This window comes from Agelaius tricolor, unplaced genomic scaffold, assembly GCF_023055355.1.
Source record: "Agelaius tricolor isolate 1412-34295 unplaced genomic scaffold, bAgeTri1.0.p SCAF_17, whole genome shotgun sequence".
In the NCBI taxonomy this organism is placed as follows: domain Eukaryota; kingdom Metazoa; phylum Chordata; class Aves; order Passeriformes; family Icteridae; genus Agelaius; species Agelaius tricolor.
Genome location: NW_027269277.1, coordinates 2,046,408 through 2,073,378, shown reverse-complemented (window position 1 = coordinate 2,073,378; position 26,971 = coordinate 2,046,408). Strand labels below are relative to the sequence as shown.

Genomic DNA, 26,971 nt, shown 5'->3' with positions numbered 1-26,971 from the left:
TGAACCCTCCTTTTCTTTTGTTCCTTACCTGGGCACTGGGTTGGACATAACCTAAAAACCACTTTTAACCTGCACCGCAAAGCCACCTGCAACAAACATGTCCTTGTTTAATAGAAATATAGCAATTCTTGTTAAGAGAATGAAAGTAAGATGGAGATTTGCTAATTCTTGGAGGTTTTCACTGTGGAAAGAACCTTCAGATACAAATCACACCTTCAGGCTGAGCTCTGCACACACCAACTCCTCCTCCAGCAGGAGCTGTCCTGCCAAGGGCAGCAGAGACGCCTCCAAAGCTCAGGCATTGACCTGCTGGGATTTTGGCCACAAAACTTTACAGATCACCTTAAAAGAGTGGAATTAACACAAAGCCAAAGACACACTCAGCTGTGAGACCATAAAGGGCTTGAACAATCCTAACTTAGATCCAGTCCAAAGACAGACCCCAAAGGGACTCAGGAATGTGGCAAACATCAATTATTTTTATGTTCTCAAAGCAATTATAAGTGAATATTATCCTTTTATGAATTTATAAAATATATTCTAATTTACAATTGCAGTTTACAATTTGCACTCACCTGAACCAAGTTTAAATCCACAGCCAGGATGGTGCTGAAGAGCACAGCTTAAAAACTGAAGAGAGTTTAAATTTTTCTCTTTAACTTTTCTCGCCAGTTCATTTACCTTGAAACAAGAGCTGAAATACAGAATTACATCATGTCCTCCACACCAAGTGAACTTTATTTTATTCCTAAGACTAAATACTGAACTGTAGTATTATTATATTCCTATGGTAGTATACACACATGGAAAAATCCTCCCACAGCATCTCAGCTGATACTTGTCATTGCCTTACCCTTAACATAGTGAAGGCTTAGAACTTCAGAAATAAAATCATTCCACTGAGTTCAACTTCAATAAAATACTATTTTTATGCTGTTCTATAAATTATTTTGTACTCCTGCTTAAAATAATAACTATGTCCAGCCAGTTTATGGACACAAAGTAAGATTTTTAAAAAATCCAACACATTTTATCTACTCTTAGAGTCTCTGCTTGAAATTAATATATCATTTCTGGAAGCTCTGCTCACTAGAACTGGCAGATGCTCCATGGAAAATTGCCATTAACAATTAACACATAATGAAGAATCAACCTGCTGGGGCACCTGGGATAAATTTCATTTTTTCAATGCATTATTATTCCACTTGAGTGAGATAATAGATTATAATTTTAGAGAAAGTGACATATGGAACATTTATGAGACTTTGCAAAAATCATTTGAGGCCCTTAACTTATAACATTTATCACACTCTTGGAGGGGAGGGGAAGGACTTTGACAGGGAGATTTTGGTGGGCCAATTTTCTTAACAGAAGATTGAAAGACTTTTATCTCAAAGCCTTTGACTTCAGCTATGAAGTCAAAACTCAGTTTCCAGCTCATGCCTGGAAAAACTATTAAATGTAAGGAGATGCTCTTGTTCTTCAACTTTCTCCTTCCAGTGCAAAGACTTCCTCTTGTAGGAATCTCATAATCAGTAATCTCAGCCTTATTGCTGAGAGGGTGTGAATACCTGATTTTGCTATATTACTCTCTCTATATATATACATATACATAAATATTTAGTAACATATATATTTAGCAATTATATATACGTGTGTGCGTGTGTAACGTCCCAAATCTTTTGGAGAGAGAAATTGCAGTTCCAAACACCAATTACAATTATTTTGGACAACATCAGGAAAAAAACAAGCTATTCATCTCCAAGGGCACAGAACCACCTATAGCAAACATTTTCCTCCTCCTGGCTCCCAGAGAAGCTGTGCCCCAGCCTGGTTGCTCTGGGATGGGGAAGACGTGGAAATTTCACATTTGTGTGCAATAATTCCAGGCACAGCCAATCTCACCTACTGCAATCTATTCAGAGTTTTTCCATTTTCAGATTTGTGACTTATAATGGGCAACTGAGCTGTTCCAAACCTGGCTGTGGTACAAAAAAGCTTTCAGACATCCCAGGAGAAAGACTCAGAATCTGTAAACCACACTTTGAATTCTTTAATTGCCAACCTATACTTTTAGCCCCCCGTATTTATTTGTGAGAGGTACAGCAGTCTATATAATAATTTATAAAAATCACACAGAGCAGGGTGAAGCCTTGAAGGAAAACTCCCTTTGCTGCTGAAATAATAACAGTGAGACTCAAAAGCACAAGCAGGCAATGAAAGCTGCAGGAGTTCTCTGCATGAGCAGGGGGAATCCAAGCCCAGGGTCACATTCCTGGCTCTGCATCCTCCTTCACCTGAAGGTGCAAGTGAACATCTGCTGGCTATTTAGTTATGTCACCAGGACTCTAAAAGACAGGGAAAAATGTTAGATATTCCAAACACCTGATGGACTTACAGACTTTAAAGTGACAGGAGTGGTGGTAAAATAATATTCCCTTGAACATGCTCTTACTAAAATAAGGTATGACATATTCTCTGGATTGAAGAGCTTCTTTTGCTAAGATTGTACTTCTTGGGCATCTTGACATGTTGCCCTTGAGAAAAATGTGCAAGTTCACATTTCTGAAAACAGAGAGAAGTTTGAAAAATGAAAAAAAAGGACAACAAAAATACCCAGCTCTATCAATAGCACAGTGCTTAAAGCAGCCTGAGGAACCAACTGCCTCAAAAGAATCTCCAGCCATGCTAGAAAGGAATTCAGAAACAAGATAAAAGAAGTTACAGCCCAAATCCATGCTAAGAGTTAAGGTGGACAAGGAAAACCAGTGACATCTCTCATTGGTTAAAAAAGATACAAAATTGGCCCAGCAAAATTTCAGTCATTTGTCAGTTTGACAGAATTCAGTTAATAGAAAAGTCACAAACAAAATCAAGCAAAACAATAAATTGAGTGCTGTACTTTTTCAGAACACCAAAATAAAGGTGGAAAACATTTCAGATATAGAGAACAATATCTACATTTTACTGCTTTGATACAGTATCTTTCTATGAATTTTCACCTGTACTTTTTAATTTTTTTACATTAAATGATGAATCACTAAATATGTGGAAATGCTTTTGTCATATGTGAAAACACGCCAGTAATTTGGGGTTTATGATAAATTGGAAGCTCCCTAGCTCATCTCTTCAATATAACTGGAGTGGTTTCACACACCAGGCACCCAGGGGAGCACAGCCTCAAATGGTGACAGAAAGGCAGGGAAAAACCTCACTTTGCACCCCAAAAAGTGGTGACTCTGGTTGATACACGGCTCCTGCTGAAAAATGGGACAGCTTAACACGTCCTGGGCAATCCATCTTGCCTTCAAAGACACACAGCTCTCCACTGAAACCCTTCATCATTCTGCAGCTCCTGGCTCTGAAGCTGCCTCCAGGTTCCAAGAGCCTTGAGATGGAGCAATCCCGACCCTCGCTGCCAGTGAGGATGCCCCATTCCTAAACCCAGCGTGCTCTGTGTTTTCCTGCCTCTCCTGCACTCCAGGAGAGTAAATCCTAAATCAGCTCTGCTGCCTTCCCCATGGCCCAGAGGCTCTCCTCACCCTGGCTACTTGGAAATAAACAGATTTTATAGACGTTTTTCACACACAAACACCTCGTGGATTTTGGATGGATGATGATTTCTCCTTTACCATGTCCACAGCAAAGTCCAGCAATGTGGAAATCCAAGCACATTTTTAATTTTAGGACATCTCTGCCTTGGGTGCTCTCTCTTTTCCTAATGATTTCCCCTTCCACAGTAACTAGAAGCCACAGACCTCTTGGAATGATGCTGAAGCTTTGTTTCTGCTTTCTCATTTTTCATAGGCTGATTTTCTTTCTCAGAATGACTTTGTGAATTCTGCAACATCTAGGAAGGCTAAGGACAAACTGTGAAGATTAGACAGTTTGTGGATTTTTGTGTCTGCTTATTAGGCACAGTGAGTTTGATCTAAATGAGTTTTCTGCATTCTCCCTTTATTTTTCTCCCTATAATCTCTCTTACTCGCACGTAATTCACATATGAAAAGAAAAAGCTAGCAAAAGAAAGAAATGTTAAATCATTGTTCTGCTTTAAATTTTCAATCCCTTGAGTGGCTCCCAACCCACAAGTGCTTCTTTATTCCTTTCATTTCAATTACCATTTAACCATCAAACAAAATAACCAGCAAAGGAAATAAGTTATGCAATATATGGCATTCCCCTGGAAATATTAAGTAGTTTTTACAATAGGTTATTTGACAATGCTGAGAAACAGATAGAAGCAATTAACATCAAATTGTTACTTTCCTCCAAAGGAAAATATTTGTTTAATTCCACCATTGAAATGAAAAGAGAAATTTAATTACAACAGTGTTTTAAAGGTGCCTGCCCAGACTAACAAAAGCACAGTCACATCTCTCTGGAGCCCTGTTCAATATTAATGTGGAATGCAGGTGAGTCAGCGGGGGAACATCACAGGATGCCAAGTGTCACCCTGCTCACATTCCATAACAACACCAGGAATTTCAGCTCTGTAAACCATGAGCACTGATTTTTAAATAGACACAACTATCAGAGAACAAGCAAATTGAAATCTTAGTTTTCTCATCTTTTATATTTGAGCTGCAAGTTTGGTGTCTGCTTGGTCTGCAGTTTTCCATACTGTCACTGTCATATTTTCTGGAAAAATCCCTTCACCAGGATTTCTTCTCCTGGGAAGCTGAGAAGCCTCAGAGAGAAATGAAAACAATAATTATCTGCTTGCTTCTCCTGGGTTTTGCTGCTTTGGAATGTGGTCTGGAGATTGTTTACCAACAGGTGCATGTTTGATTGGTCCCATGTGAATCGTTTTTACTGAATGACCAATCACCATCAGCTGTGTCAGACTGAGGAGTCAGTCACAAGTTTTGCATGCTCATTCTTCTCAAAGCTTCTGTCTGTATCCTTCTCTTTCTCTAGTATAGTTTTAGTATAGCAAAATATATAATATATATTATACTGTATTATATTATACTATTATTTAGCCTTCTGAGAACATGGAGTCAGATTCTCATCTCTCCCCTCGTCCTGGGGACCCTCACAAACTCAACACCATACTCTATTTCCAGCTATGGATTAAGATTGCACCAAATGAGATTTTCACCAAGACAAGGCTGGAAAATCAGGACTATTACCAATAATCCTTGAAAAACACAGCAGCAGGAACAGGGAACTCTTGGCTTAGCTTGCAGTGAATAAGAAATAGCTGTTCAAAGCCCTCAGACATGATCTGATGCTTAAGGGAAGCCACACAGCAGCCCTGAGTTCAGTGTGACCCTCGGGGACAGCTCTGCGGGACTGGAACAGCAGTGACAGTGACAATGGACATAATTTGGCAGCACAGCACCTTTTAAAGCCCATTTTTAAATTAGGAGCAGCAACACCACAGGTGTGACAGTAGCTAGTCCTCCCCTTCCCGCTTTTCTTTTTGATCTTGCTGTCATTTGTTTGTATTTACAGAAAGCAGCTAATTAATTCAGAGTGCATGTTCCTTGTGGGGCTGCATTTCCTTACATGCTGAATAACAACACAGAGATGGGTGGCAAAACTACAAAGGGAGGAAAACCAAACAGAAATAGGTTATGAATCTTAAAATTCGTGTGTACCGAGAGAACAAAGAATAAAAGTTGATTTAATATAAGGAATGGGATTTCTACAGACAATTCAGAACCACAGTATTCACAAAGGTGTCTTTCAGTGAGAGTAGTGGAGTATTCATCCCAGGGCTTGATAAATCCAACTCTTATTGTTCTTCAAAACTTGACTGAAACCAGCAGCTTATCACTATTAGATAAAATACCACAGGAAAAAAACCCAGAACACATTAAAGAGCAGGCTCAGTCATAACTGCAGCTGCTTCCTGGAAGTTCAATCTTTTGAATAATAAAATTATTGGGCAATTAAAAGCAATTGCCACTTCTTTTTTCCCACTGATGAACATTATAAAACCTCAGAACCACTGAGGTTTTTTTTTTTTTCCCTGTTTATAGGAGAGCTCATCATCACCACCACCCAGCAAACTGCTCTGCCTGGGTCAGGCTGGACTTGCAATGTGAGCTAAAAGAAGGAGCTGCAGTAAGATCAGGTGGTAAAAGAGCAAACAATCCACACTGGAAAAGCAGAGTGCCACAACCACCCTGCCCCTCTGAGCAGGCTCACAGCACACCTGGGCTGTGTGTTTGCAGCGAGGCCTCTTGTGAAACCCCAGTGCCAAATTCAGAGAATTCAGCGTGTGCTGGAAGGGAAACTGCTCTGTGTAACAGCACATGGCTGGGCAAAACCTCTCACTTCCAAAAAACCACTTTGGTGTTGGGGTTTTTTATAATCCTGAGATATATTGTTCAATTTACCTTGCCCTTACAGAGGGAACTATAACCACCACTCTGCTGGCTCTGCAGGGCCCCAGCAGAGCTCAGCATCCTCCCCCTGAACTGCCCAGCCTGGGGCTCTGGTTCAGCTCAGGGACTGCTCCCTAAGGACAACTTGGCTCTGAACTTGTGGCTGGAGTGGGGTTGTGGGGCCTGGGGGCTCGGAGGGGAAGGGCCAGGGATGCAGGAGCAGCCCCAGCTTAACCCAGGAGCTGCAATCAGGGATGCAGGAGCAGCCCCAGGTTATCCCAGGAGCTGCAATCAGGGATGCAGGAGCAGCCCCAGGTTATCCCAGGTACAATCAGGGATGCAGGAACATTCCCAGGTTATCCCAGGAGCTGCAATCAGGGATGCAGGAACATTCCCAGGTTATCCCAGGTACAATCAGGGATGTAGAGCAGCCCCAGGTTATCCCAGGTACAATCAGTGATGCAGGAACATTCCCAGGTTATCCCAGGTACAATCAGGGATGCAGGAGCAGCCCCAGGTTATCCCAGGTACAATCAGGGATGCAGGAACATTCCCAGGTTATCCCAGGTACAATCAGGGATGTAGAGCAGCCCCAGGTTATCCCAGGTACAATCAGTGATGCAGGAACATTCCCAGGTTATCCCAGGTGCAATCAGGGATGCAGAGCAGCCCCAGGTTATCCCAGGAGCTGCAATCAGGGATGCAGGAACATTCCCAGGTTATCCCAGGTGCAATCAGGGATGCAGGAACATTCCCAGGTTATCCCAGGTACAATCAGGGATGCAGAGCAGCCCTGAGGAGGTGCATGGTGCACTCACAGATGTGTGTCCATAACATCCATATCCTAACTCCCAGAAGTGCAGCCTGATCTGTCTGATAAGGGAAGAGGAGAGGGTTTTGATCCTGTTTCATGTGAGGGTGTAGAGCTGCACCAACTACAAACATGGCTCCAGTCCCACTCACAGCATCTCCATCAGTGAGGAATTAAGTTCTGCTTCCTTTTTTTAAATATTTACCTGTTCAATAACACTTTCTGCCTTCTAAAGCAAATACAATTTGCAAAAAGTTCTGAACTTCCATGCATAAATTATTTGTTGCTATGCTGGTTGAAAATGCTTGCTCTGCAATGGAACAGGGCAGGGTTTTCACAGGCCAGCTGGAACCTGTGTGATTTACCTGAGAGAACACATGCAAGTCACAGTGATCAGCTGTCATCAGCTCGGTGACAAAACCTCTTCCTCAGCCAGAGGCTCCAACAGAGTGTGTGTGATGAATGTTGTCACCTGCAGAGGGATGAAAGGCAATGCAGGATTTATTAGTACTAGACAAAAATAGCAAATATTTGGATAAAAGTTTCAGTGTATACAGCATAGAAAAGACTTGCTTTCCCCTTCCATTTCAGTTTGTAATGAATATTTAAAATTTTTGTTAACATTTTCAACCAATAGTCTAAAGACTGTGTAATTTTCAAACTTAAAAAGTGATGAAAAATATAAAGTAGAGGTAGTGCAGGATGATAGGACCCTCCTCTGATCATGGCAAATTCAATGACTGATTGATTGGGATAAATGAAGAGCAAAAGCAAACAAAACAGTTTGAGATGATAGTTAACTGATCAAAAAAACCCAAATAAATCACTGTTTTGGGGAAGTTTCTAGTGCAGTGACATTCACAGCTCATTATGACAAGTGATCCACCGAAAATTTCAAAGCTCTTTATTTACCCTCTGCTCTAACACACAATCCCAAACTTTGATGTTCAGTGCACACAAAATAAATGAAGTGAATATTCAGAACTTATAACAAAAGAAAGAGGATTTTCTCCAAGAGCCTTGACAGCCTAAAATTTGTGCAACACCTTGAAAACTATAAGAAATAGTAAACACAAGAGAAGACAGCTCTTTGCAATGTTACTTCTGCACTCCATCACACCCCAGCAGGAAGATCTGAGCGGGATGGGCTGGCACCAGCACAGCCAGGATGGAGGAGCTCCTGAGCGGCTCGTCACAGGGACAGGACAGGAGCAGATCCTGAGCGGCTCCTCACAGGGACAGGAGCAGCTCCGGAGCAGCTCCTCACAGGGACGGGAGCAGCTCCTGAGCGGATCCTCCCAGGGACGGGAGCAGCTCCGGAGCAGCTCCTCACAGGGACAGGAGCAGCTCCTGAGCCGCTCCTCACAGGGACAGGAACAGCTCCTGAGCGGCTCCTCCCAGGGACGGGAGCAGCTCCTGAGCGGCTCCTCACAGGGACGGGAACAGCTCCTGAGCGGCTCCTCCCAGGGACGGGAGCAGCTCCTGAGCGGCTCCTCACAGGGACGGGAGCAGCTCCTGAGCGGATCCTCCCAGGGACGGGAGCAGCTACGGAGCAGCTCCTCACAGGGACAGGAGCAGCTCCTGAGCGGCTCCTCACAGGGACAGGAGCAGCTCTGAGCGGCTCCTCACAGGGACGGGAGCAGCTCCTCACAGGGACGGGAGCGGCTCCTGAGCAGCTCCTCACAGGGACAGGAGCAGCTCTGAGCGGCTCCTCACAGGGACAGGAGCAGCTCCTGAGCCGCTCCTCACAGGGACAGGAGCAGCTCCTGAGCGGATCCTCCCAGGGACGGGAGCAGCTCCTGAGCCGCTCCTCACAGGGACAGGAGCAGCTCCTGAGCGGATCCTCCCAGGGACGGGAGCAGCTACGGAGCAGCTCCTCACAGGGACAGGAGCAGCTCCTGAGCGGCTCCTCACAGGGACGGGAGCAGCTCCTCACAGGGACGGGAGCGGCTCCTGAGCAGCTCCTCACAGGGACAGGAGCAGCTCTGAGCGGCTCCTCACAGGGACGGGAGCGGCTCCTGAGCAGCTCCTCACAGGGACAGGAGCAGCTCTGAGCGGCTCCTCACAGGGACGGGAGCGGCTCCTGAGCAGCTCCTCACAGGCACAGGAGCAGCTCCTCAGCGGCTCCTCACAGGGACAGGAGCGGCTCCTGAGCGGCTCCTCACAGGGACAGGAGCAGCTCCTCACAGGGACAGGACAGGAGCAGCTCCTGAGCAGCTCCTCACAGGCACGGGAGCAGCTCCTGAGAGGCTCCTCACAGGCACAGGAGCAGCTCCTGAGCAGCTCCTCACAGGCACAGGAACAGCTCCTCACAGGCACAGGAGCAGCTCCTCACAGGGACCGGAGCCTGGCAATCCCACCTGGAAGGCTCCCAGGGCTGCTCTGCTTCTGCAGGACCTGCACTCTGCTGCAGGACTCAGCTGCACACACACACACACACACCTGGAACATGAAAGATCCTCTGCACCTCCAGCTCCACACTTCACCTTCAGTAGACAGGCACAGGGGGACTAACAGAGGTGTCTGACCAACACCAGGAGGTACAGAAACCAATAATGCTGGAGGGTGAAGTGCACTAGGGTGACCAGAGGCCACAGAAGTGACCGATTTCTATGCAAAAAAACCCATTCCTGCTGTATTGCCCATTCCAAAGCAGCAGCTCTTATCTTCATTTACAGCCAATCAACAAAAACAGACCAAGGAAGTGTTGTAGGAGTAAAAACCACTGAATGCTCCAGTCATTTCACAGGCAACATTTAATTTTACTGTGTTACCGTGTTAAGCTGAGCAATGGAAGGAAACACAATCAAATGCTCTTTGTATTTAAAGAGCTTCAAAAAGATCAATTATCTTCATATGGATAAGGAGCAGCTATCGATTTCAGCAGCGTTATTCAAATTCCATTTAAGCAATGAATTGCTCTGCTTTTTTATCAGCAAGAGGAATGGATTAGAGTGGTGCAACCCAATCCTTAACACTGCTCAAAGCAAGCACAGCCCAGTGGCTTCTCTAAACCAGGGAAACCTCTCTGACATTGATCTTTCTAGTGGAATGGAGCAAGAAACAGAATTCTTGTCCACTATTCCTGCAAAAACACTGGTCAGAAATAGTGCAACTCTGTGAGATCCAAGGTAAAAGCTATTTAGAGATGGCACATTCAGTCCAGGGGCTGGACTTGCCTGTACAGGTGTGGGTTTGGAGACAAAGGAAAATCCCTTTCATTGACTCACAGGCAATGATGTTTCCCTGACATCCTTCCAGGGAAATTCACTGGCATCCAAAGTGTCTCAAAGACAAAGAAAAAAAAAAAAAAATCCTTGCTGGATGTCGAATCAAGCCAAGCAAGTCTTACATATTACCCAACTTTTTTTCTTCCATATTTTAGTCAATTCAACCTGGTGATTTTATGGCCACCCTGGATTTTAAACAATTCTGAACCTCTCCACAATATGTAAGAACTTAAAGCAAGAGAAAAGAAGTTATTTGTGGTTTGAAAGGACAGAGCTAGGCCTAGAAAGAAATCCTGATGAAAATACAGGAGTGTGTGTAGCATTTCTTTGGCATCTCCTGTCAGCCTGCCTGATTACAGCCCTTTTCCTCTCTCAAAACACAGCTCCACTCCCAAACAGTTGTGTGACCCCAATCAATCCACTTTGTGCTCGCCAACAGAATAAAATAGGTGCAAAATTGGGCTGTAGATTTTTATTAACCTCTATGGAAAAAGAAAAATATCAGGACTGATAATACCTAACTCCCTGTGTAGATCACAGCATCAGAAAAAAACTGCAGAGAGAATCTAAGGTTTCTGAGATTACCCTGGAAACCTTGATGAAAGAACTACTACAAGTGGAAAAAAATAATACCCATTTTGCATAGAATACTGCTGTCTAGGGGAAAGGCATCTAGGAAGCACAATTTAAAACAGACTTTAAAGAGGTTTCATTAAATTTAAGGGTAGTTTTCAAGTCTGCCCACTTCCAAACTGGAGGCAAAGCCTCGTGTTCCCAGAAGGCTCCTCTGTTCAGCTGCAGAACTGCAGCTGGGTCAGCAAGGCCTGAAAATGCAGATGCAGAGGCACAGAGGACACAGTGCAGTGGATGGGACAGGGTTTCAGTCCTGCTAGGGCTGTGAGGACATTCCTGCTGCCTTTCCTCACCATTCAGATGATTTGCTACCCCAGCCACAACCAGCACATTGAATTACCCTCCAAAGCCTCCAATTATCCCCAAAGTCACTTAAACCTGTGAGGCTTAAGTGGTTTTGTGGGTTTTAATAAAATTTCCACCAGGAAGGATGTAATGCTGACCTGCAGTTGGGAAAAATGCAGTATTTGCAGTAAGAGCAGCCATGCTGGGCAGGAGGGAGCTGCTGCTGCACTGGTCCCAGCCCCTGGAGCACACTCACTGCAGCTGGGGAACTCTCCCTTCAGGAGCAGCGACTGCCCCAAGCTCCTCACCCTCCTGAGCCCTCCCCTCCTGCACAGCCAGCTGCCACAGGTTCCTATTTCCTTATTTGCTGTCTAATAAATCCATACTGAGGGGTTTGTAGCTGTCCTGATGCCTGTTGCATTTTGCCTGGGTGCCCTAAATAACCCCGCTGTCAATAGCGAGCACAGCGAGCAGCGGATGAGCGCCGCGTGTTTGATGTGAGAAATGAAAAATCAATGTAATATGCCCTTACTGGAGGCACCTGCAGATAGCATCCAATAGGATTGATTAGGCCCTACACAATAGATAATAAAGCTAATTAAAACCCAACTGGAACACCACAGTGCAGCTCCACATTTAAATGTAGTGGTGAAGGGAACGCTAGAAGAAATTAGAGGGAAAACTTAGATATGACTAATGGAGGAAGGTACCAATCTACACCTAGAGAAAGGTTTATTATTGCCCATAAAGTCAAATAAAATCCACAGTGTTCATATTTTGCTTATCCTGAACACAAAAAGTATAACCTCATATGTTGCAGTGTAACTTTGACACATTTTTTTAATTAAATAGCAATCCACGTATTCACGTTATTCTGCTGAGATAGAACAATTTCCTTTTATTCTGCTCCAGATAATCACAATTTTAAAGATTTAATGATTTTATAATCTTCAAGCAAAATATCCAAAATAATGTCTGAAACAAAATGAAAATAGAACAAAATTAGCACCAAACAAACTTTAATGTGACATTCCCTGCATTCCCTACAAATACAGAACTCCATTTAGGTGAAAGCTTCTATGTTGACTACATATACAGCCCTGTAGTTCTAGCTGCCACTTCCAAAGGAAGAATGGGCTACAGGAACAAAAGGAAGGAAGCAAGGGAGGGGAAAAAAATTTCTTATTTTAATTGGGTATTACAGAAGAAACCCGATCCTGAATGCAACTCTAAAAAACAACTAATTGTGTTTCATTTCTCTTGTCCATCCCTAAAGCTCATTCCTTAAAAGCATAAAGCAAACAGAATCCCATCAGAACAATCTAGTTTGCATAGGAGATGAGAATGGGAATGATAAATGCCTCTCATTATCTGGGAAAACTTTCCAAAGAATAAAAAGGTCAGAGTTTTTTGTAAGCAGGACAACATTAGAGACATCCTCAGAACTGTTTAGAAAGTTCTGAAATAATATCTTTCATTTTGCTTTTATAGAAGAACAACTTCAGTCAGGAGTAAAGTTTGGTGCCCTCCAAAATAATCTTCAGAACAGCAGGGAGGAAAGGAGGAGCTGTGTGCGGTGTAATCCTGCCAGCAGCTGTGCCAACCCTGAGCAGACACAGCTGCCCTGACCCCTCTGGGCAGCAATTCACCAAACAAAAAGCTCCTGGATGAGCCCACACCTGGCTTAGTCTGTGCTTTTCATCCATGGGAAACCTGCGTTGTTCCCACCAAGACCCACAGAGCAGATCCAAGGGACACAGCGGCAAATGGCAGCGAACAAACAGCAAACTGCAGCAAAGAAACAGCAAAGAAACGGCAAAGAAACGGCAAAGAAACAGCAAAGAAACGGCAAACTGCAGCAAACAAACGGCAAACAAACGGCAAACTGCAGCAAACTGCAGCAAAGAAACGGCAAAGAAACGGCAAACAAACAGCAAACGGCAGCAAACAAACAGCAAACTGCAGCAAACAAACAGCAAACGGCAGCAAACTGCAGCAAACTGCAGCAAACAAACAGCAAACAGCAGCAAACTATCAGCAAACGGCAGCAAACAAACAGCAAACTGCAGCAAACAAACAGCAAACGGCAGCAAACTGCAGCAAACTGCAGCAAACAAACAGCAAACAGCAGCAAACTATCAGCAAACGGCAGCAAACAAACAGCAAACTGCAGCAAACGGCAGCAAATGGCAGCAAATGGCAGCAAACTGCAGCAAACAAACAGCAAACGGCAGCAAACGGCAGCAAACGGCAGCAAATGGCAGCAAACGGCAGCAAACGGCAGCAAACTGCAGCAAACAAACAGCAAACTGCAGCAAACAAACAGCAAACTGCAGCAAACAAACAGCAAACTGCAGCAAACTGCAGCAAACGGCAGCAAACGGCAGCAAACAAACACAAACTGCAGCAAACTGCAGCAAACTGCAGCAAACAAACAGCAAACGGCAGCAAACAAACAGCAAACAAACAGCAAACGGCAGCAAACGGCAGCAAACAAACACAAACTGCAGCAAACTGCAGCAAACTGCAGCAAACAAACAGCAAACGGCAGCAAACTGCAGCAAACGGCAGCAAACAAACACAAACTGCAGCAAACGGCAGCAAACTGCAGCCCAGCTCTGAGATCAGCGCCTGGGTGGATCCTGCTCCCAAAGCCAGGGCAAACATCGATGGCTCCAGGTCACCACCACTCAGAAGCCTCCTTCCACCTGCCTGGAGTCCTCTGCCCCATGCCTGCCGTGCTTTATTAACTGGGCAAGTGTTTAGCCACAGTTTAAAGAGGCTTCAGAAGGCAAAGAATTTCTCACATCCTCACTTGGAAACATTCACATTTGATTGCTGTGCTTAAAGCTCTTCCTGCTTTGACCTGTTCCACAGCAGCTTTGAGAGCTCAAACAAAAGGCAGAGGAGCTGCAGTCCTGCACAGACTGGACACTGGGAACTGGGCCATGAATATTCTGTCTGTCCTGAGCAGTTTAATCATGAATTGCCCAGCTGAGTGACTGTCACCTCCAGCCCTCCTGGACGTGGCTTGTGCAACCAGGAGCCACTTCTGGCTTTAATAAAGTGTTTATTAACCTCTATGGAAAAAGCAAAATATCAGGACTGATAATACCTAACTCCCTGTGTAGATCACAGCATCAGAAAAAAAACTGCAGAGAATCTAAAGTTTCTGAGATTACCTGGGGAACCTTGATGAAAGAACTACTACAAGTGGAAAATAAATACCCATTTTGCATAGAAGGACCAACACCCACACAGGTCATAAGGATGCTGGTGTAGAACATAACTCCAGGAAAACCAGAGTGCAAGTGTAGCAGGAGACTGAGCCTGGCCTTGAAAAGTTAAATCACATTTTTGTTGAGTCTGGTGCAACTTGCTGTACACATGATGTGTAAATTTAAGCATAACAGCAAAAGGCCTTTTAAATCAGTTAAAAACTTAGGATAAAATAAAAAAAAAATCCAAAAGTGCCTTTCTTTTGCTTTTGTGCAGAAACTCCATAAGGAAGCAGGTAAAACACGGCTCTATATGATCATCCTTTTCATGTGAAAAGATTCTGTGAGTGACAACTCTCCTGTGGTCTCGAGAGCAAGCTGCCTAATGAATAGCAAGAGCTCTTTAATGTTAATGAAAACATCCTGTCTAACTCCTCTTCAGACACCCCCTTTCACTCGGTGACAATCACCTTTTAAGTTGCCACAATTCCCTGCTCTGGAGGAGCAGCTGAGGCTGTCAGCAGCCCGGGTGCAGTGTCAGAGATTAGCTGAACTGCTCCTCTCCTCTTAATGGAGTTACCTGTTAAATCCCCACCTGCTGCCTTGGCAGGTTTTTATTAAGCAATAACATCTTTGGAAGATTCCAGCTACCAAAGGTTTAAAATGGTCTGTGGGTTTTTTTTTTCATCCTTGTATTAGACAAAATGAAGTCTTCCTTCTGACATTTTAAAAATCTAGCTCACATCTATTCCTAACAAACAGAATTTTCAAGGATTTAGTGGGGTATTGTGGTGACATCAAAACAGCAGAAGAGCAGATTATAACTTTCAGTGGCTGGATGGAGAATTTTACAAGTACAAAAACATGCAAAACTGGGAGAAAAGCTCGAGATTTCTCCCTGCCACAGGCACATATGCATCAACTCTTACTGACATTTTAGGTATTATGTGCAAAAGAAGAAAGATGAATTAACATCCTGTCTTCTTGGTAATGGAGAAGAAGGAATCTCAGTCTTGTATCTACAGAATTCACGCATTTCTTGCTAACTTTAAATCTCTATTAGCCATATGGAGCAAGTCCATCTGTTTTTACTAAATTTGACTATGAAATCTCTCTGTGCATATGATAATTACATATTGATCTTGAATATATTCTTGCATGCTCAAACATTCCACTGGAGCTCGTTGGCCAATTTCCTTATGGTAATTAGTGGTTAAAGGAGCTCTGAACATAATCTCATTACAACAGAAAGGAATGCAGCCTTTTCAGAACATCCACAGTTTTGGGGTTTTTTTGGGGTTTTTTTTTTTCCTGGATTTCAATAAAGGAGTTATCAATGCAGTAAACAGGGAAGAGAATATGAAATTGTGTCTATGGCAACCATATTATAGCTCTCCACTTTGTACTTCTCTGGCTTTTCAATAGATTCACACTCGTTTTTCCTGTAAACAGGTCAGTTAAAACATATCTCAGAATTATTTCACAATTGCTACCAACTACAATAGCAGACATGTAAATTCTCATTTAAAAATGAAAGAGTCTTTTCAGGAAGAAAAATGAAAAAAAAAAAATCTCTACTGAGCTAATTGCTTCCTAGAAAGCTTCTGCTATTGTTGCTATCTGGCACCAAACTCTGCTATTTGCAGACAATTATTGCAAGAATATTTACAAGAAGATAAGTTCTGTTGTGTAGGAATAACATATTTTGAGAAGAAAAAATATCCTAAGTTTCTTTTTAATGATATAAATTTAATTTCTAAACTTAATTTGAATAAAACTTCCACGTCTCACCTGTTGGAGGTGGTTTTGGGTTTGGATTTGTTTTTCATTATGCAGAAAAGAGCTATCAGTTCTAGCTGTAATCAAATTGATCTGGCCTGAATTCCAATGAGAAGCTGTCTTTAATATCCAGATTTACCACTGCTGGCACAGGGAGCTGTGGCATTAAGGCAACATACAATGGGTGTAAGGTAATTTGAAGTATTAGAAATGCCAGTGCTTTTACAGATCATGCTTCCTTCACAGGAGACTTCTCCAGAGGCACTGAGGATTGGGCCTAAAAAAGCCCTGACATAATAAATAAAGCATCCTTAAGAGGAATGTTTGCAGGTTACTACAGGAATAAAAGAACACATTGTTTTCATGCAATAATTCAGTGGCAAAAGGCTGCCAAGCTGCGACAGAAACTCTTTTAACTTGTCATAAATGTTTATTATCTATTTTCATGGGGTTGCTGATTTATCAAACTCATTTTTTCCAAGGAACTTCCTGGAGACCTCGGCAGCATTTTCTCCATGAGGTGAGCTCTGCACACCCTGCTACTTGAGGAGAACTCAACCCTAATCTAGATTTACCCTCATAAAAATATCAGAGCCTTTCAGTCAATGATTGTTGGAAGGAAGGGACAGGACATGAATTAATGACTTGATATTAACTTTCAGAGCCCCCCTTTTGTATCTGTTTTATCCCTTTAAAAACATGATGCAACTCATTTTCACAGCAGTGTTTTAAAACAAATCCTCTCTCTTGGCCCCTAAACCATACAAAGAATTAAATCTTTTCTGTTAGAAAGTCTCCTCAGACTTCTCAATGCTTAATAAAAAATAATGACAGCTAAAACTCTTTTAATACTCACATTCCAATCCCCTGCCTACCCCTTTCCTCTCCTGGGCACTGTTTGAAGACGTTCCTCATCCTGGGCTTCCTTTTACATCCCTTAATGAGCAGCAGCCCAGTCTCTTAACTGTCCTGCACGTAAATGGATTAAGTTTCACATGAGCAGAGATCCCCAGGTGTGTGTTAGCAGAGCTGTAAGCAGTTGTGTGAGATGGGATGAGAGTGGAGAATAATTCACCTGCTCCTGACAGCAGAGGCACCAGCTCTCTGCAGCATTTATTTTGACTCCCAATGAAAAGACCCTTTTAAGTTGTCGCATCTTTTATTCAGCAACTCATTTTCTGCTAAGCATTAAAAGTCAGTAGGGTGTGAGGATTTGTTCCAAGGCTTGCTGAGATATTACTCACACAAAGGAGCTGCAGATCATTTCTGCTGAGTAAAGCCACTGGGGATGTTTGAAATTCAAATGCATCTTACCCCCACCCAGCACACAGGGTTGTTTCTTCTCCCTTCCCTTATTGGGAAGGGTTGTGTTGGGAGTGTACTCCCAACACTCTATTTTGCTCTATATTTTTCTGCAACTTTTATTCTTTCCACTGAAACTTCTGAAAATAATAACTGTTTAAAGCATTTGAGAGCATTACCTACATTACTGCTCCTATCTCCAAGAAAACAGTGTTCCATTAGGACTGGTTTAAGTTTACACAGCTACTCAACATAACATTTTCAGGCAGAAATGATCCAAAGTGAAGTTTGTTTCCAAGATGAGCCAGCACCATTGTGGATGGCAGATCAGGCCTTTTATGTACATTGATATTTCTTGCTCTTGGAGCCCTGCATCAAAGCCAGCCCTGCTGGCAGCTGTACAGGTGATGAGCTCATGGAACAGCAAATCTGTCAGTACAACACAACCAGAACTTTTTCCCTGGTAGATTTATGGCATCTCTTTCTCACAAGTTTGCACACTTACGTAGAAACTCCATTATATGAGAAAGGCATGAAGCTTCTCTCTAATGAACATTTATGGCATAACCAAACTCTCTGTAAGAGGGTACAGATCCTGAGCAACGTGAATAATTCACTCCAGTACAGAGCAAAGAAGCAAATTAAATATGACTTATATCAATTTATTGAATTTATCAATGTTTTAGTCATTAGCCCTCATTCCCTGTCAAGCACAATAAAAATGTCAATGTTAACATTCAGATTAGAACCAATTACCTAGGGCCTGTAATGACTGGAATGGAAAACATATACTAAGGAAAATTATTAAAATATGACCCCTTCAGGTCCATACTGAGCTGAGCAGAGAACAACCTGCACATGGAAGACATGTAAATTAACATTCATTAGCTGTAAAGCAAATCTTTGATAGGTTTTTGATAAAACATGAACTGAGTTACCCCACACCTGTATCTCTGTGTTGTGTTATCCAACACCCAGCTCTGTTAATGCCTCAGTCTTACACTTGGTACTTCCATCACAGCCCTTGGGTTAGTCAAGAAACTACCAGATAAAATACAGAAAAGGACCCAAGAATGGAGCAGAACTGAATTCTGGCATACAAACATATATTCTGAATATTTAAACACATTCTCATTTATTTTCCACCCTGATTTTCACCTCAACAATCAATGTATGATATTCGTCTTATGCCTACTGAGATGAGCAGAGAATAGCCTGCACATGGAAGACATGTAAATTAACATTCATTAGCTCTAAAGCAAATCTTTGATAGGTTTTTGATAAAACATGAACTGAGTTACCCCACACCTGTATTTCTGTCTGTGTTGTGTTATCCAACACCCAGCTCTGTTAATGCCTCAGTCTTACACTTGGTACTTCCATCACAGCCCTTGGGTTAGTCAAGGAACTACCAGATAAAACACAGAAAATACAGACCCAGGAATGGAGCAGAACTGAATTCTGGCATACAAACATATATTCTGAATATTTAAACACATTCTCATTTATTTTCCACCCTGATTTTCACCTCAGCAATCAATATATGACACTGCTTTTATCAGTGCTGGAGAACCTTTAAATTTTTGCTGGGGCATTCTCCAGGGAGGTAGAATATGTGAATGTGTGCCCCTGGATGATTTAAACACGAGCCCAAATCTCACCTGCAGGGAGCACATTCCAACTGGTACCTCAGCAGCTCCAGCTCTGGTGTAACTGGGCAGAGCAGCAAATGCCTCCAAGATGTGCTGGCTCCTTGAGAGATCTGCAGCTCTGGGCAGCTGGCAGCTGTAAGGATGTGGGAGAAAACCAAAGCTGTAATTGCACCATTACTCTGGTACTGCCAGGGCCTCCTTGCAGCCCTGCAGCTCTGACACAGACACGGCAGAAGCAGGGGAGCAGCAAAGAGGCTGCAGGAAAAGGCCAGGGTGAGTGAAAAGGCACGGAGGCACCAGGTACAGATTGATTACAAGTGGGGAAAAAAGGAAGAAGAAACACTGTGTCCAGAGAATGAAAAACAACACCTTTAATTAGCTTTTCTACCAATCCAAGACAGATTGGAAACGCTAAACTTGGCAAACACTGAAAACCCATCTGGAACCAGCACCAGAATCCACCCTATGTTGGAAAAGCAAAGTTCAGCAAAACCTTCCAGGGGCTGTGGGAGCCTCAGAGATATCCCAGCTCTGCAGTAAATCCCTCATTGCACAAAAACCCAAATCCAAACTCAGTCACTGAGAACAAAGGCTCATTTTAGAGCAGCTCCAGTGCCACTGTCATATTTTCTGAAAAATTCCTTTGCCAGGATTTCTTCTCCTGGGAAGTTGGGAAGCTTCAGAGTAGAATGAAAACAATAATTATCTGCTTGCTTCCCCTGTGTTTTGCTGCTTTGGAATGTGGTCTGGAGATTGCTTACCCAACAGGAGGTTGGTTGATTGGTTTCATGTCAATTATTTTTACTTAATGACCAATCACAGTCTAGCTGTGTCAAGACTCTGGAAGTAGTCACAAGTTTTCATTGTCATTCTTTGTAACCTTCTGTCTGTATTCTTTCTCTATTCTTTAGTATAGTTCTTTATGTATTCTTTAAATATTCTCTATATTTTTTGTATAGTTTTAGTATAGCATTCTTTAATATAATATCATAAAATAACAAATTAGCCTTCTAAAAACAGAGTCAAATTCTCAATTCCTCCTTTGTCCTGGGCACACAGAAAATACCAGACTCCAGCTTTTGGAGGAGCACAGCCACCCCAGCGTGGCACTGCCAGCATGGCAGGGAGGGTGAGAGGGCACAGCTCAGCCCAGCTGGCACAAGGAGAACACAAATCACCCCCAGATTGGGGCTCCCCTCACCTCTGCTGCCTCTCCCTGGCTCTGAAGGGATGGGGACTTTGACAAGGACGGGACACCGGGATTGGTTTCCAATGGAGAGGGCGGGGATGGAAGGGATTTTGGGCAGGAATTGCTCCCTGGGAGGGTGGGCAGGCCCTGGCACAGGTGCCCAGAGCAGCTGGGGCTGCCCCTGGATCCCTGGCAGTGCCCAGGGCCGGGTTGGACATTGGGACACCCTGGGACAGTGGAAGTGTCCCTGCCATGGCAGGGATGGCACTGGGTGGGGTCTGAGGTCCCATCCAACCCAAACCACCCTGGGGTTCTCTGATTTCACTAAAAGCATCTTTTGCTTGTTTCCTGACAGTTACTCCTGTGGAGTTTCCTGGAGGAAGCCAAGCTCCTGAAGCATTTCTCAATCTGGGCCTTGGTGTTGGGAAATTCCATGAGAAGTGTCGCGTGTCAGAAGCTTTTCTAAAATACAGATTTTAGTGAAGAAAACAAGGAATGTGAGTCTGTGATTCTTGGTGCAGACTGCTGACAGAATGTCAGTGTTCCTTAATGCATTATATTAGGAGGAATTTCAGTCTGAAGCATAAGCATTATCAGATAGATGAGCTTAAAAACAACCTTGGAAAATAATCACAAGTTTTATTTTTCTTGTGTTGTCTGATCACTAAAAAGCATCTTTAAAAATTTATCTTATAGTGCTGAGATGAAGAAAACATGCCTTCAGTGATATTTGATTGCTCCTTGGTAGATAATTATTTGTTCAAACAAAACAACCCGAATTTCCTTTGCAATCCTTTGCTGCCATCTCTTGGCAAGGAGATGTTGATAAGGAGCAATTTGTTGACACAAATGAAAACTAAAAGGAAATGCTTGTCTACATCCCATGAAGTGCAAAAATGGATGTGATTACAGGGGCATCATTTGGTCTGCTGTGAGTTTTTTCTTCCTCTTCTTGCAACCTTAGATTTCAACAAAAGGTGAGATAGGTGCTGAAAGTTAACATTGCCAAAATTGTCAAATCTTGTAAAGATTAAAGACATTTTCTCAAAAGGGGAGAGAAAAAGACAGAAAAAAAAAAGCCAACACAACAAAGCAAGAAAACAAACAAAAACCACAAAAACCCACAAAACCCCCAAATAAACAAACACAACCAGAAAAACCCCAAAACACCAAACCAGAACAAAAAGCAGGAATCTGACCCCATTTCAGACTAGAACCCAAACATCTGGGTTTGACTTGGATGGATAAACTCTACACTGAGCCAGAGAAGCCAAATGAAACAGCTGATGTTGAATCCCTGAGAATGGCCCCACACTTTGGTGCTGTTTCTTTAATTCCTGGCTGAGGAGAAAAAAAAGACCACTCTGAGTTAATCAAATTACCCCAATCACAAATACTAAAGGATTTAGGAGTCAAGATGTCTCCCAAGTTCCAGGATTGGGCATTTTCTGAGGCACAGCCTGATGGATATTTTAAGGATAAATTGAAAGATACAAAGGATTGGGTCAATGGGTTCAATAGGAATAATCTGCTTAGTAAGTTTTTACAGTAACCTCAAGTGAGAGTTATACTGAGATCAAGTTTTTGCACTGGCAGCAAGTCCTTTTGTCCTCTAAAATACCATCTGTTAGATTCAGAACACAGCAAAACCAAGACCTCCTTCGTCAGCAAAAAACTCTATATATATTTTGGGTTAGTTTTTATTAACCTCAAAAGTACAAATTTCTCTGAGACCACAAAAAATTAGGGAGAAGCTCTCCAGGCAGAAATCTAAAATTATATTAGCGCCGAAGTCAAGAAATATATGGCATATCCAATTTGGAATGAATTTTAGCACCAACTCAGCACCCAAAAAACAACAAAAAAAATCCCATTTATCAATATTGCTGCATTGCCAAAGAGTGGAAGTTTCCAGAAACTGTGCCCAGTTGAACTTCACCTGGAGAACTGCCATGAAGGGATTTAGTCTGCTTTAGCCAATGTCAGCTAATAATTTATCTGCCCAGATAATGCTTCACAAGGTCTTTATATTTAATCTAAGTCCAAGAAAAATATTCAGGAATAATGAGGCTTCTGTTGCAGGTATGATTTTCTTTATGAGAAATTTACTGGCAAAGGAAAGCACAAAATAATCCATAATGGTTACAAGGTAGTTTTAAAATTCAACTAGATCCTCATGTCATGTAATAAAGACTTAGAGACCTTTTATATTTATTTTATATATATAGATATACATATATCTTTATATATACATATATCTATACATATTATATATACATATACATATAAATATATATATATACGTATAAAATATATAAAACCTTAGCTTTTGATTGATATTGTACAGTAAAGAGATAAAATTTATCTGCCTTCCAGGTAGAAAATTTTATTTTGTGGAAGGTAGAAGCTGAGGGCAGTTCCTGTAGTGTGATAAATTTATTTGCAGGCCAAGTTACCAAAGACATCCAGAATGCCTTCTGCCTTCCACAAAGCAAATATTTCCAAATTTTATCCTCCTGTGGAACAAAGACAGGACTAACCACAAATATTCAAAAGGTTGATAACAAGAGATAAGTTACCTTGATTTTTTTTTTTTAAATGTGAGTGTTCCTTTTTTAAAAGACAGATGAGATAAACAAAGTTTACACTGCTCTTATACTGAGCCCCAGTTTCATTTTTTCATTCTTGTGGGTTTAGTTCTCAGCTGCAATATGTAGAAAACCAGGTTAACTTTCTTTAATTGACACCAGATGGCACTGCAAGAGATGAACCATGATAAACTGAATATCACAGACTCAGCCTGAAGTCCTACAAAGGTTTGGGCTGCAAGGGCCTTAAAAATTATCATGTTCTTACCCCTGTGCTATGGCTATGTCCTCTGCTTTGAAACCAAGCTTAAAGCCGAGCTCACAACTTCATTTTCCAAGTATTGAAAGCCCATATTCAGATTTAAGAACACAGCAGCTGCAAACAAACTTGACATGCAAGACAGTGAATTAAAATCAAAGCTACATTTGTGGAAAATCCCAAGTGAAAAAATGACACGCTCACATTCTGGATGTCTGCATCTGAGATGAAAGTTTCATTCCAGAGAAGTTCAGTCCTATTTATTTTGCCCTGAACACACTTACAGCTAGCTGTTGTCTCCTGGTGGCATTGCCCAAAAATACCTGCTGCTTTTTAAAATAAAAGTGTGCAAGCGAAGCCTTGCTTAGGGTGTAGATCTGAGCTCTGAGTACCTGTGAGAAGTGGCACCTCCTGTTTCAGGAGATCCTCCCTCCCCGCCTGCTTTCACTCCCTGTTTTCCCTGAATTAATTCCCAGGAATCCATCTGGAGGCCAGGACACAGCTCCAAGGAGGGGAGCTGCCTTGGCACATTCGCTCACGCTTTTTGCCAAGGCTGTTTAGACTCTTGACACACAAACAGGAGGAAGGGAAAGGATCTGTGGACTTGGAACTGCTCTGGAGAGCTGCAAAGTGTTCCTGGTTACTGCCTTGGGTGCAGTAAATGCACCCGAGCATAAACCTGCACCCAGAATCAGTATTGCCTCTGGCACCAGGGCTGCCAGCAAAGGAACCCGACTAAGGGATGGAAAATACAAATGTAGAGCATGAACTCACAGTGTTTGGGTTGGAGGGAAGCTGAGAGAGCTGCTCTGCTGACAAGGAAGGCCTTTGTACTCTGAGGGAAATCTGCTTTTAGCACTCACAGGGGTAAGGCCACGCGGCCGCTCAGAATTTGACTGAAGAATTTCTGTCATCATTTCTTGTCTTAAAATTGTAACCTAAAGGAAATACAGAGAGGTTCTTGGTGGCCTTGAATTACAGTGTCACTCTCTGCCCACATCCATCCCTTCGCTCTTTGGGATGCCCTCCAGAGCGCGGCTGCTGCAGCAGCTCCAAGGCAGAGCTGACAGAGTGCAGCTCCTGCAAGGTGCTTCAGATGATAATTCTATTTATTTATTTCTTTATTCAGGACTACTAAGGGCTGTAATCATTATGCCTCACATCAGGACAGGTGAGCCTTCACTAATTTTGTTCATCAAGCGTTGGTGTGTAATCTGTCCACAGACTTTGTGTTTTCTTCAGGGCCAAAGACAAGTTTAACTTTTAATCCCTTTAGGAATCTGCTTTAAAGAACAGAACTGCACTGCTGTCCACAAGGAATGCCCAGTTTGGAACTGAAGCCTAATGAATCCACTCGGTAATAATTTAAATATGCATCCTAACAACCCCTTCACTTCTCATGAATTCAGGAGCTGCTCTCTCAAGGCACCCTTTTAATATTACAATATTCACCAGAAAACTAATTCTGTTCCTGTGAAGCAGCCACCACACATTTTGTATTCAGCCATTCTACTGCACAGACAACATAATTGCAAGAAAAACAAGACTGACTGCACAAGATTCATTCAGCTGCTGGTTTAAAAGTAAATGTACCCTTTAGGAGATATTATCCTCTCGAAACCTGCAGAGTGCTACTACCACACAGATAATCACAATGAGGAACCTGGGGATAAATCAGGATTTTTTTTTTAAATTCTGTTTCTTAAGGACCACTACAGACATGATTGACCATTTCAGAAATGAAAGAAGTTTTCCTTCCTTGCAATAAGGGGTTTTAGAGGCTAGAATTGTCCATGAGATATATTTCATTCTTTGATTGCCTAAATAGCTCTTAAATATTGGTCAAATATGATTAGACTTGATGAGCTATATACAAACTGCTTAGCCATGAACTGAATGAGAAAAAACAGTTGATAAATAGAAATATTTTGTTCCAGATGATGGTCAGCAGAATGGATTTCAACCTTTTATAATGGTGAGGAAAAAGAAGAGGAGGGGAAAAAACCCACCTAAAAATATAACACAAACAACAACAACAAAAAAAAGGACTCATGCATAAACGAGGTGTTATTCTACCTAGCCTTGAAACATTTAATTATAATTAGGACCAGCTGACACAACAACCACAGAGAAAAGATGACAATAAAATGTGCCACTGGCCTAATGATGAAGCATGTGAGAAAAACCATTAAACTTTATCTCAATTAGGGCCATTATTATCACACCAGTCTACTGTGCCCTACAGCCTACTGGAAAAAAAAAATTACAATCACAGAGACAGCTTCAAAGCTCTGTGATCATACAAAAATGCTAGGGAAGAAACGAGAATGGAGAGATGAGTTTAAGTAGCTTTAAAAGAAAACAGAGGTATGGAAGGAAATAAAACAGTTATCCTATGTATTGACCAGTTGGTAATTGTAAGAAATCCTAGGCCAGATGCTTGCCTCCTATAAAGCACTTTTTCCTCTCTTAATGAAAGGTTAAACCAGATTTTGATAGTCAGATAGGTGTCCTTGAAGCAACTGAAGTAGAAAAGCCCTTACAGCATGATTAGCATCCCTCATTTGAATGGACAGAAGGAGAACCAAATGGTAACTGCTGCCATCCTGCAGGACACCAGCACATCACAGGAACCCAAGGCCAAGGCACTGCCATCCCTGGGACCTTCTCATGTTGTCACCTGGCAGAGAACTTTGCTCCCCTTCATGATTTTGGATGAAGGTTTCATTGCAGCAGCCTGCCTTCTCCAGGAGAAATCCTGTGACACATTCCAAACCACATTTTAGGGTGCATAAACCACCTGCTTTAAGGGGTACAGACCACCTGCCCTGGGGTGCATAAACCACCTGCCCTGGGGGGTATAAACCACCTGCCCTGGGGTGCATAAACCACCTGCCCTGGGGTGCATAAACCACCTGCCCTGGGGGGTATAAACCACCTGCCCTGGGGTGCATAAACCACCTGCTTTCAGGGGTACAGACCACCTCCCCTAGGGTGCATAAACCAGCTGCCCTTGTGGCACAGGCTCATTTCAGTCCCTTGTACAACCCCTGGCTTTGTGGCACACATCAGCAGTGAGAACAAGCACCACAGACACCCAGGCACAACATAAAACACTGAAACGTGCACTGAGGCTCACGTTCTACTGCTGATAACAGCTACACTGACAGGAGCAGAGCAAAACACAAACATTGATCCCCTGAGCAGCTGGGGCTGCCCCTGATCCCTGGCAGGGTCCCAGGCCAGGCTGGGCAGGCTCTGAGCAAGCTGGGTTAGCAGGAGCTGGCCCTGCCCATGGGACTGGTGACCATGAAGGGTCTGCCCAGCCCAGCCCAGCCTCTGATTCTGTGGCTGCACTCCTGTGGCAACCACAGAATCTGGTTAAAGCTGGGTTTGAGCTTGCAAACTCCAACCTTGCCTTTCTCTGGGGCGTCTGGGAGCCAAGAGCAGCCAACTCCAATCCCTGTCCCTGCAGTGTGACACAGGAATTTGGGAGCTGGCATCCAGGCCTTCACTTGGAGATAAATGCTCCTATCCTTCCCTCCCTGACAGCTGAGAGATTAGAATTTATTTCACTCAGTTAATTCTGTCTCCAGGGCAGCCTTTCTGCCTGACAGCAAACAGGGGAATCTTTGGAGTTAGCAGAAAGCATCTGGAGCCATCACAAAGGTCCTGAGGAAGGATCAA

General features: G+C 42.9%; 1 protein-coding gene across 1 annotated transcript; it reads left to right on the top strand.

Moving 5' to 3' along the window:
* The first annotated feature begins 13,063 nt into the window (after window positions 1-13,063).
* Window positions 13,064-14,047, top strand: LOC139597487 (uncharacterized). Its single transcript, XM_071442930.1, has one exon. It carries the CDS (start codon window positions 13,064-13,066, stop codon window positions 14,045-14,047), a length of 984 nt encoding a protein of 327 aa, XP_071299031.1.
* Window positions 14,048-26,971: the final 12,924 nt, after the last annotated feature.

Bases quoted from the DNA above. Each gene is read 5' to 3' on its own strand.
- LOC139597487 (XM_071442930.1), top strand. From the start codon at position 13,064: ATGGCAGCGAACAAACAGCAAACTGCAGCAAAGAAACAGCAAAGAAAC.